Genomic DNA, 12,524 nt, shown 5'->3' on the forward strand with positions numbered 1-12,524 from the left:
AGAGCTGGGTGGTGTAGGACCAGGAAGCTGCAGGTATCTCTCTGAGTGTCTCCCCATCCTCATTCCCTGCAGAACTCTAGTGAGGGGAATGGATTCCTTTGTTTGAAAAGGACAAAGCAACAGGCAAAGTATGCCACCCTGTAATCACATACAGGAATGGAAAGTCTTGAAAAGGGGCTCTCAAGTAGTACCCATAAATATGTGACATCTGTAGGTTACAACAGAGATGAAAACAGAGAGTAAATACTGTCTGTTGCTGTTATCCCAGTACTAGGGCAGTAAGCTGCTGATGAATGGCGGGAAGGGGTTTCTGTCACAGAAAGGGGTCTTTCCTCATTTTGTAAATGAAGTAATGGAAATAATCCAGCACAAAACTATTACATTTTGGCATGGTAATTAAATAGGTATTATCATTAATCAGTCTAGAGCTAGAAATAAGTTAATACTTGATTTTATTACAGCAGCACCTACTGATTATGGGCAGCTCAGGGCCCCATTGCACCAGGCACAACTTGCACATATACTAAAAGATAATCCATGGCCCAAAGAATCTGAGACAAGATGCAGTAAGTGAGTGAGACACATTTGGGGAGTTGGAAAGGGATGAACAGGATAGCAGTAACGTAAGGAAGTTTTGTATAGATTAGTTGTATGCAGAATTGCTCACCACAGCCGTTGTCTGTTTCAATTGTTCTATAGGTATCTTGGCAGAAATGAGTTGTAAGGAGGCATTTGTAGGAAGATAAGTGATAGATTTACAGATTTTGATATAGAGTTTTTCCTATGCATAAGGGGTAGCACAGAAGAAAGAGTAGAGTGATGTGAGAATGACCAGTCAAGTAGACAATCTTCGGAGCAGCAGAAACAAATTAGAGATAATAAATAGCTAATATGTAAGACGACGTGTGTCATCTAGAATAGTAAGGAAGAGAACTGTTGTTGATATTTATACCACAAACATAGTATAAATGATTAATGGCACATTACAATAGAGATGATTAGGACCAGCTGAAATGCTCTTTCCCATACACCTTTTCATTGAAGAGGATATATTGATCTGCTTGAGGCAACAGTGTCTTGACAAATTTGAAGTGTTGTGGAAGGCTTCCAATAATTACTGTTATCTGATTAAGATAATTTGGTTTACTTTTTAAAACGTGCATTATGAAGCAAAATTAACATTCCTGCAGATAGCTGCTTTAAGTTTATTAATTATCTAAAACAAAACTTTCCTATCTCCAAATCTCTTATTTCTATTAGGGCTGTCAAAAAACTAATAAAAATAATTTCAATCAATTGTGAGATTTTAAAAAATAGTCATGATCTATCGTAGTTTTAATTGCATTATTAAACAATGATAGAATACCAATTTAAATTTATTATAAATATTTTGGAAGTTTTTCTACATTTTTAAATATATTGATTTCAGTGACAACACAGAATGTAAGGGTACAGTGTTCACTTTATATTATTTTTAGTGCAAATATTTGCACTGTAAAAAAAGATAAATGAAAGAAATAGTATTTTGACAATGTAAAGAAGGTACCAATGTGAGATTTCTAAAGATAGCTACAGCTGTTGACCAAAGGTTTAAGAATCTGAAGTGCCTTCAAAAATTGGAGAGGGATGAGGTGTGGCGCATGTTTTCAGAAGTCTTAAAAGAGCAACACTCAGATGTGGAAACTACAGAACCCGACCCACCAAAAAAAGAAAATCAACCTTCTGCTGGTGGCATCTGACTCAGATAATGAAAATGAACATGTCAGCCTGCACTGCTTTGGATCATTATCAGGCAGAACCTGTCATCAGCATAGAAGCATGTCCTCTGGAATGATTGTCAAAGCATGAAGGAGCATTTGCATGTTTAGCACATCTGGCACATAAATACCTTGCCATGCTGGCTACAAAAGTTCCATGTGAAAATCTGTTCTCACTGTCAGATGACATTGTAAATAAGAAGCTGGCAGCATTATCTCCTGCAAATGTAAACAGACTTGTTTGTTTTAATGATTAGCTGAACAAAAAGTAGGACTGATTGGACTTGTAGGCTCTAAAGCAGTGGTTCTCAGCCCAGCTGTGTGCTAAAGACTCCATGGCCTGCGCAGCAGGTTCCAGGAAGGGCCCGGAGTCCCTGCTGCCTAGCCTGGCGGGATCTAGGGCCCCGGCAGCCCAGCTGCCCAGCCCTGCGCAGCAGGGTCTGGGCTGCCTCCGAGACCTAGGACTCCACTTTGTTGGAGGGGTTTCTGGGCAGGGGGCAACCCACAATGATAAATGGGTTGAGAACCACTGCTCTAAAGTTTTACATAGTTATGTTAAAAAAAAAAAAAATCAACGTGTGTAAGTTGCACTTTCACAATAGAGATTGCACTGCAGTACTTACCTCAGGTGAAGTGAAAAATGCTATTTGTTTTTACAGTCAGCATATTTGTAATAAATAAAATAAAGTGAACACTGTACGCTTTGTATTCTGTATTGTAATTGAAATAACTATTTGAAAATATAGAAAAACATCCAAAAATATTTGTAATAAATTTAAATTGGTATTCTATTATTGCTTTACAGTACTATTAAAATTGTGATTAATCTCAACTATTTTTAATCTAGTTTGTTTTGCAATAATCGCTTGCATTAACCGCAGTTGACAGGCCTAATTTTTATATGATGTGTTTGCATATGCACAATGGTATATATGATGTATAATGTATCTTTTTATTTTATTTTAGTTTGTGCCATTCCGGGATTATATTGACAGAAGTGGAAACCATGTATTGAGCATGGCCAGACTTGCTAAAGATGTCTTAGCTGAGATCCCAGACCAGTTTCTCTCTTACATGAGGGTCAGAGGAATCAAGCCATCACCTGCACCACCTCCATACACACCGCCTCTTCATGTGTTACAGACTCAGATATGACTACTCCAAAAAGGTTAACACTTGCCACAAACCATGTAGAGCTACGGAGTCAGTGCTTCAGTACTGGTGCACTTTAAAGAGACAGTGAATCGAGACCGTTGTCTGTCGGGATGAAGTAGTAGCTTGTGATAGGTTTTTGGATCGAAACAAATTCTCTTCATATACCAAAATTCTCAATATGGTTGCATGAGCAACTGAAACACTTTTAAACGTTATTCTCTTCAAGTCTTATTTTTTTCTGACTGAAAATGCTACCTTTTCATTTATTTGTTGGGAGAAAGCACAAGTCACAGTTTCAACTCAGAAGATATTGTTCTCCCTGACTACTGTGTGTATATAAATATATAGGAATGCAATTCCTCTGTATCAACGTTTACATGTTACTACTTTTTAAATTTAAATACTTTTATAAATATTCTTAAGAATAAGAGTTTGGAATATTGAATCATGTATCTTCTAACTTGCAATAGTTATAGCCACAGGAGAAGCAATATCTCTTTGAATGATTGTCCAGACAAATAAAAGCGCAAAACTAAAGAATAAGAGGACAAATACATTCATATTTCTCAATAACTGAATTGCTTCACGTAAGTGCTTAGTCGTCAATTCATCTGTCAAAATTTTAAACAGTATTTGAGAAAAAAAATCTGGAGATGTGAATACTGTAACTGTATTTGACTTACTAATAAAGCTAAACCTCAGGAAGGGGGTTACGTATTTTTCAGAGATACTCCAATTTCTAAATTTATGTAAGTTTACATTTTTTAAAATAGGTTTTCCTGGCAGAACAGAACAATTGCATACTACGTGTAATTAAAGAAGAATTACCTCAAGTCCCATAGCTGACTGACTTAACTTAGTAGAATCATCTCATACATTGCTTAATACCATTAGCACTTTTGCTTCTTAAAACTATTTTCAAGTGATTACAATGGACTTTTTGTAATAAACCGTTTTAATCCCCATTTAAAATGTAAAGTTGTCACCTATTGTCTAGATTGCCAATTCAAAGGGATGCTGGCTCTTAATATTTGGATTCAATTGTTGTCATCTAATCACATTGCTATTCGAAGTGCACAGATGCTAATATTTCATGAATTAACTGATTTAAAAATTGCACAGCCATATTGCTTTGTGCACAATAGTTTTGTGTATTTAACAACCCAACATTTTACTATATGCCTGTTCGTATCTAATTATAAAATGTTTTGCATGTACAGTTTTTACAAGAAATTCACAGTATTGTGAGTATATGTGTCAAAGATGCATTATATTTAGAATAAATGGCCTTAAATCTCACAAAATTCCTGGAAATGATTGTGAATTGCCTTCAAATTCTGTTAAGACTGAAAAATGTTTTATTTTTTGTGTCATGATTGTAACTACCTTGTAATGTGACTTTGTTTTCTTTACATATAACTGGTTTATTACTTTGTTTCTTACTTCTATATGTTGTACTGTACAGTATCAAAGTAAGGCACATTTTTTAAGCATGAAAAGAGATTTTTTGCTGAAAAACATATTTGCAGTATTAATGACATATAACTATGTAAGTGCAGAATCTTCCATTTTGAAATATATTAAAACTTAAAATTAATATCTCACATTGTATATTATTTTTTCAGATAACTATTCTGTCATAACAAGGACTTCTTTGTAAGAACAAATATTATTTTAACTTTATTTCAAACCAGTTTTTACATAAGAACGAAGTTAATTTTTAGTGGGCTTGTGTTGTGTGAATGAAATTTAATATCTGGCAACTACTGCTATTAAGGAGAGAACTTCATAAAACCTATGTATCAATCTACATTATGTTATTTTCCCTTCTATGCTCTGAATTAATTTTAAACATGCCATAATTTCTTTATAAGATTTTTTAATCATTGTATCAATAAGCACTTCACAAGTAATTAAAGCAAATTAATATTATACAGTGATGCACCTCTGTTGTTCCAATGTGATAGCTAAGTTTCTCTTATTACACTTGTAAACCTGTTGTAATGGTCAACAGGTTTAACAGCTTTTTCAGTCTCCAGCCCAAGTCACAGGTTGCCATTCTTCTATCCTCTGCTCCTATAATCATTTAGTTCTCTCTGTATTTTTGATTCAGCAGATATCAGACTGTCTCCAGAAAGAAGAAGGTTTATGAGGCCTATTAAATATCTTAGCCCTGACTCAAATAACACTTTATAAATGCAAAGCATAGTGTTAAAGCTAATTTGATTCTTTACGTTGATTCAGTATGACAGTTTTGAGACAGGTATATAACCAAAACAATTTTTCCCACAACATACACACCCATTACTTCTGCATTATTTGATGTTTATGTATGACTGTATTGATCTTATCTAGCTACTGTTGATTTATAAATTAAACAAATATGAAAAGTAAAATAAAAAGTAATGAATAGACGCAGTACCATTTCCCTAATGACAAAAAGGAGTTCAGATTGGCAATATTCCCTAGATCAGTGGTGGGCAACACGCTGGCCGCCACTTCCCACAGCTCCCATTGGCCAGGAACAGTGAACCATGGTCACTGGGAGCTGTGGGCAGCCATACAAATGTAAACAAACTGGCGGCCCACCAGCGGATTACCCTGATGGCCACTGCCCATTATGATTGACAGCTACGGAATTGGTGTGCATAATCTCTGCCTCCTTATTAAAAGAGATGTGACATTAGGATCCAGATTCACAAGAGGACTTAGATGCCTTACTGCCACTATTGGCACATGCAGGGCCAGCTCCAGGGGTTTTGCCGCCCCAAGCAGCCAAAAAAATAAAAATAAAAGCCACAATTGTGATCTGCGGCAATTCAGCGGGAGGTCCTTCTGTCCGAGTGGGAGTGAGGGACCCACCGCCGAATACCTGAAAGTGCCGCCCTGCTCTGGAGTTGCTGCCCCAAGCACCTGCTTGGTAAGCTGGTGCCTGGAGCTGGCCCTGGGCACATGAATCCCAGAATCAGTCCCCGCTGGTATTCAAAAAACCCTGCTCAATGCTGCCAAAGCCTGTAGGAGCCCAAACTCGTTCTGTTTAAATTTTTGCAGTAAAAGTTCCTTAGGTAGTTCTGTTTCTGCCGCTGTACATGCACACAGCAGCCTCACCATTGGCATCCAGACACCTAAATCCCAGAGCAATACACAAACAAGGAGAAGATAGGCATTCCTCCTACTAACTGGTAAGCAGGCTCAACAAACACTTGGTCCTGCCTCAGCATAGGGAGATGGACCTGCTAACCTCTCAAGGCCTCTTCCTACCCTACATTTCTAGGATTCAGTGAAATAGATCAATATGCTCAAATAAAAATTAGAAAAAAATTCTCTATTTGATAGTTTTAGATCAGTTTTAATTCAATTGAATTTATAAAAGCATTGGAGGGTTTCCAGGCACTCGCTAAATTTTCATGTTCTCTCCAGATGTATGTCAACCCTGGGAACTTATCCAACAGTGGCAAAATGAAAGGAAGCACAGGCAGCAGAAAAGTCAGAGATAAGAGTGAGAGACACTGAAAAAGCCCAATCCTGACTGATGTAGGATACAGAGGTTGTTTTCTTTTTTATGAAAGAGGAGCATGAAGTTTTTGGCCCATTAATACTGTGATCCCTCTTTTGTACTTTCTGCACTGATCAGTCTGCTAGTGATTCCTCTGTGTTCAGCATCTTTCTCCCTCTTCTTTTCAAGCAATGTGGCCTTTCAACTTGACTGACTTTTTTTTTTTTTAAATTGGTCCTGAGTCAGAGAGGACACTTGTTAATTAAAAACTGAATTCTCAACAAATAAGTAATTCACAAATACACAGTTGATTTTACTCCCTTCCTGAGGTTTGGCTGTTGGAAAGTTAAATAATAATTCTGGAACATGGGTGAATCTGTTTTACATCCTAGATGTCTATACATAAATGCAAGGAGTATGGGGAATAAACAGGAAGAACTGAAGGTATTAGTACATAAGTTAAATTATGATTTAATTGGCATCACAGAGACTTGGTGGGATAAACCTCATGACTGGAATATTGGAATAAAGGGGTATAGCTTGTTCAGGAATGACAGGCACAGAAAAAAGGGAGGTGGTGTTGCATTATACATCAAGATATACTTGTTTTGAAGTCCAAAAGGAGATGAGAGACAGACCAGTTGAAAGATAACAATACAAGCAGGAAAAAATAGTCGATGTGTCACGGTAGGGGTGCTATAGACCACCAAATCAGGAAGGGAAGGTGGGTGAGGCATTTCTAAAACAGATAACAAAAATATCCAAGTCATAAGACATAGTAGTAATGGGGGACTTTGACTACCCAGAAATCTGTTGAAAAAAGTAATATGGCAAAACATAGAATTTCCAGTAAGTTCTTGGAATGTATTGGGATAATTTTTTTGTTTCGGAAAGTGGAGGAACTAACTAGGGGACAGCCATTTTAGACTTGCTTCTGAACAGCAAGGAGGAATTAGTTGGGAATCTGAAGATGGAAGGTAATTTGGGTGAAAGTATCATGAAATGAAAGATTTCATGATTCTAAAGGAAGGGAAGGAGCAAAAGCAGCAGAAAAAGGACAATGAACTTCAAAAAGCCCAACAAGCTCAGGGAACTGGTAAGATCCCATGGGAAGAAAATCTTGAGACAAAGGAATTCAGGGTACCTAGCAGTTTCTCAAAGATACAATATCAAATACACAACTGCCAACTATTCTGATGTGAAGCACAGATAGGAAGACTAGTAAGAGGCAAATACAGCTCCATTGGGATCTCTTTAATTACCAGAAAATCAAAAAGGAATCCTACAAAAAGTGGAAACATGGCCGTATTGCTAAGGATGAGTACGAAAAAAAAATAGCACAAGCATGTAGGGACAAAATCAGAACTGTTCAGGCACAAAATGAGTTACCTCTAGCAAGGAACATAAAAGGAAATATGAAGAATAAATACACTAGAAACATATGAAAGTGTAGGTCCTCTACTTAATGGGAAGGAGAACTAATAACTGAGGATGTCATGAAGACTCAAGTGTTTAATGCCTATTTTGCCTCACTCTTCACTAAAGTTAATGTTGACCAGATACTCAACACAATATTAACAACGAAGAGGATGAATGCAAGCCAAAATAGGGAAAGAACAGATTAAATACTATTTAGATACGTTAGATATAGCCAAGTTGCTGAGGCCTGATGAAATTCATGATAGGGTACCTGAACTAGCTGAAGCAATCTCAGAACTTTTAGCAATTATGGTTGAAAACTCAGAGAGAATGGGTGAGGACTGAAGAAGGGCAAACATAGTACCTATCTTTAAAAAGGAGAAAAAGGTCCTAACTGTCAGGGTAGTTAAACACTGGAATAAATTGCCTAGGGAGGCTGTGGAATCTCCATCTCTGGAGATATTTAAGAGTAGGTTAAAGAGATATTTAAGAGTAGGTTAGATAAATGTCTATCATAGAATCAAAAGGTTGGAAGGGACCTCACGAGGTCATCTAGTCCAACCCCCTGCTAAAGGCAGGACCATTTTCCCTAAATAATCCCAGCCAGGGTGCGGTCTAGCCGGACTTTAAATAGCTCTAAAGATGGAGATTCTATCACCTCCCTAGTAACCCATCTCATACTTCACCACTCCTCTAGTCAGAAAGTTTTTTCTAAATCCAGCCGTCGACTTCCGCAGCTGCAACTTCAAACTCATTGCCCGTTTTCTGCCTCCGGTCACCACTGAGAACAGCCTACTCCCTCCTCCTTGGAGCTATCCTTCAAGTAGTTGAAGGTTGCTCATCAAATCCCCTTAGTCTTCTCTTCTCGCAAGCTAACTAAGCCCAGTGTCCTTCGTCTTCTTAATTAAGTATGTGCCTCCAGTCCTCCAATCCTTTGTTGCCCTCCGCGGATCTCTCCCAATTGTCTCCACGTCCTTCTTTAGTGTGCGCGCCCAAACTGACCCACAATACTCCAGATGCTTGCCTCACCAAGTGCGAATAGAGGGATATCATCCCCCATGCATCTGTTGGAACACGTCCTACTAAATACACGCCCAGTATGCTATAGCTCTTTTTGCTACAAGAGCACACTGTAGCTCGATGTTTTCACTTTCCATTCTACCCGTACCCAGATCCTTTATTTCTCAGCCTGCTACAAGCCAACAGTACCCAGCCGTAGCAGTGCTGGGTTTTCTGTTCCTGAGTGGCAGGGACTTTGCACTTGTCCTTGTCTGCACTTCTATGCGGTTTCTTGCCCACTTCTCCAAGGTTGTTCTACAGTCTCCCTGAATCCTATCCTGGCCTCCAGCGTGTCCACACTCCCCGCCAACTCGTCGCATCTGCAACTTTACTTAATTGTGCCAAGCTATCCCCATCATCCAGTCCTTTAATGAAGACATTGAATAGAACGGGCCCTAAGACAGACCCCTGGGGCACACCACTTGTTACTGGTTGCCAACTAGAGAGTGTGCCATTGATACCTACCCGCTGAGCCCGTTGATTCAACCAATTTTCTATCCACTTCACAGTCCATTCCTCCAACCCATACTTCCTTAGTTTGCTGATGAGAATGCTGTGGGAAACCGTGTCAAAAGCCTTACTAAAGTCAAGGTATACAACATCAACCATCAGGGATGGTCTAGACAGTATTTGGTCCTGCCATGAAGGCAGGGGACTGGACTCGATGACCTCTCGAGGTCCCTTCCAGTCCTAGAGTCTATGAGTCTAAGAGTCTATGAAAGCAGTCCCATGGAATTTTAGACCAGTCAGTCTATTCTCAATACCTAGAAAGGTATTAGAACAAATTCTTAAACAATCACATAAAGGCTCATAGGGTTATAAAGAATAGCCAGAGAACAAATCATGGCAAACCAACAAGTTTCCTCCTTTGACAAGTTGGTGGTCTAGTGCATTGGAGGAAGTAGCAAATAAAATAATAATTGGACATATACCTATCTCCTAGAACTGGAAGGGGCCTTAGAAGCTCACTGAGTCCAGCCCCCTGCCTTCACTAGCAGGACCAAGCACTGAGTTTCGCCCCAGATCCCTAAGTAGCCCCCTCAAGGACTGAACTCACAACCATGGGTTTAGGCGGCCAATGCGCAACCCACTGAGCTATCCCTTCCTCATATATTTTGATTTTTTTCAGTAAGGTGTTTGACACAGTCCCATATGACATTCTCAAATGCAAACTAGGAAAATGTGGTCTAGACGAAAATACTTAATGGTGGGTACACAACTGGTTGAAAGACCATTCTCAAAGAAGCAAAGAGTCCTGTGGCACCTTATAGACTAACAGACATATTGGAGCATGAGCTTTCGTGGGTGAATACCCATTTCATCGGATGCCATACTCAAAGAGTAGTTGCAAATTACTTGTTGTCAAACTCAGAGAGTATATCTAGTGGGGTCCTTCACAAATCAGTCCTGGGTCTGGTACTGTTCAATATTTTCATTAATGACTTGGATAATGGAGTAGAGAATAGGCTTACAACATTTGTGAATATCAAACTGGGAGGGGCTGCAACCACTTTGGAGAACAGGATTAGATGTCAGAATAACCTTGACAAGTTAGAGTATTGGTTTGAAAGCAACACACTGAACTTCAGTAAAGACAAGTGCAAAGTACTTCAATTAGGAAGGAAAAAAATCGAACGCACAATTACAAAATGAGGAATCTCTGGCCAGGTGATGGTCCTGCTGAAAAGGATCTGGGAATTATAGTAAATCACAAATTGAATATGAGTCAATAATGTGATGCAGTGGTGAAAAAGGCTAATATTCTGGAGTATATTAACAAGAGCAGCATGTGTAAGACGTTCTACTCAGCACCACTGGATCCTCTGCTGTAGGGCTGTGGCCAGTTCTGGCCACCACAGTTTAGGAACGATGTGGACAAATTGGAAAGAGTCCAGAGGAGAGCAACAAATTGATAAAATATTTAGAAAGCCTAAGCTATGAGGCAAGGTTAAAAACCTGGGCATGTAAAATCTTGAGAAAAGAAGTCAGAGAGAGGACTTGTAACTCTTTAAATATGTCAAGGACTGTTCTAAAGCGCTCAGGGATCACTTGGTCTCTAGGTCCACTACAGTTCGACAAGAAGTAATGGGCTTCATTTGCAGCAAGGGAGCATTAGGCTTGATATTAGGAAAAGTTTTCCAACTAGAAAGATAGTTAAAAGCTCATAGGCTTCCAAGGTAGGTTGTGGAAGCCCCATCTTTGGACCTGTTTAAGAACAGTTTAGGCAAACAACTGTCAGAGCTGGTCTAGGATTATTTGGTCCTGCCTCAGTGCAGTGGCTGGACTTGATGAGGGATCTTCCAACCGTACTTTTCTATGCTGCTATAAACCTCCATCTTAGCTTCCTTCCTAAGATTGGCTATGACACAGTACTGGGGTTAATTACACCTTTGTCTCTTTCAAGGTCAGTCCTTTAGGGCTCAAGGACACATCTCTCTTTCTCCACACCACAGATTTAGGCATAAAAGTCCCCCAGCAATTAACCTGTGCTTATCAGAGCAGGTCTAACCTTAGTCCAGTGCTTTCTGTTCTGTTGTCTGCCAGGCCTATGATCAAGTTTACCAATAACTTGCAAGCTTTCATAAAAGCACAATATACTTATTTTGGACAAAAATATTGCAAAGTGAGCCACCAATAAACAGTCTACACACATGCTATGCTTACCCTTTGTACCCACCTTCCACATGGAGATAGGTAACTTTCCAGGCCTTCAAACCCTTCCAGCTGGGTTTTGTCCTCTTAGTTACATTGTCAGTGCCAGGATTAAATTAATCAGTTCAGGCTGACCATTCTTACCAAAAATCCTTTTTGTTGTTGTTGTTGTTGTTGTCTGATGGGCCACTTGAATGCAGTCTGAATCAGTATCTGCAATTCTTCCCAGTGGGTAGTATGCCTCTGGAGCTGTTTACTTTAAATCCCTGGACTGGTAATTACCCCCATCATTGAATTTAGTGCTCGGAGTGGGGGAGTCCTGTAACCGTCCTTCATTGAGCCAGAATACAATCCCTACCTTACAAAGCTATATATAACATTCATAGATAGATACAAACGTTAATAGCCTCTGTGCCGTAGCATCTGACACATCTCAATATTAAGAGCCTTTTGAGGTTTCTATGCTCCCATAGTCTCACACTTTCACAAGCTCTTTCTATAGTCTCCCGCGGGATTTACGGGCTCTTTCCCTAGTTTCTGCCAAGTGGAGGCTACACCCAGTGTGACGGGTTGGCCCCCCCCACTCCAAGGTGCCACCCGATGTACTGGAATCCAACTGAGCCTGCCCGTTCCACCAGCCTGGGATCCCTCACGCTGTTGCTCTGAGCTAGGCCCTCAAGCCTCCTCTACCATAGTAGTTTTCAAATGGAGCTGGAGATGAGAAGTTTGGAGTGCAGGAGGGGGCTCCAGATTTGGGGAGGGCTCAGGGCTGGGACACGGCGTTGGGGTGCAAGAGCGGTCAGGCCTCTGGGCTGGGAGTGCAAGCTCTGGCATGGAGCCAGGGATGAGGGTTTGAGGTACAGGAAGGGGCTTTGGGTTGTGGGGGGGCTTAGAGCTGGGCAGGGCATTGGAGCATGGGGTTGGGACATGGGCATACCTTGGGCGATTCCCAGCAGGGGGTGCTAAGGCAGGCTTCCTGCCTGTCC

General features: G+C 39.9%; 1 protein-coding gene and 1 long non-coding RNA gene across 2 annotated transcripts in view; one reads left to right on the forward strand and one right to left on the reverse strand.

The window, feature by feature from the left end:
* CPNE8 (copine 8) overlaps positions 1 to 4,509 on the forward strand; it is a 246,775-nt gene extending 242,266 nt beyond the window's left edge. The window contains 1 exon segment of the mRNA XM_075064967.1: positions 2,724 to 4,509. Coding sequence (XP_074921068.1) covers positions 2,724 to 2,912 — 189 coding nt within the window. The 3' untranslated portion in view covers positions 2,913 to 4,509.
* Positions 1 to 12,524, reverse strand: part of LOC142046736 (uncharacterized) — a 471,037-nt gene that overhangs the window by 207,551 nt on the left and 250,962 nt on the right. The window lies entirely within an intron of this gene.

The sequence above is a fragment of the Chelonoidis abingdonii genome, chromosome 1 (assembly GCF_003597395.2).
Source record: "Chelonoidis abingdonii isolate Lonesome George chromosome 1, CheloAbing_2.0, whole genome shotgun sequence".
Classification (NCBI taxonomy): Eukaryota; Metazoa; Chordata; order Testudines; family Testudinidae; genus Chelonoidis; species Chelonoidis abingdonii.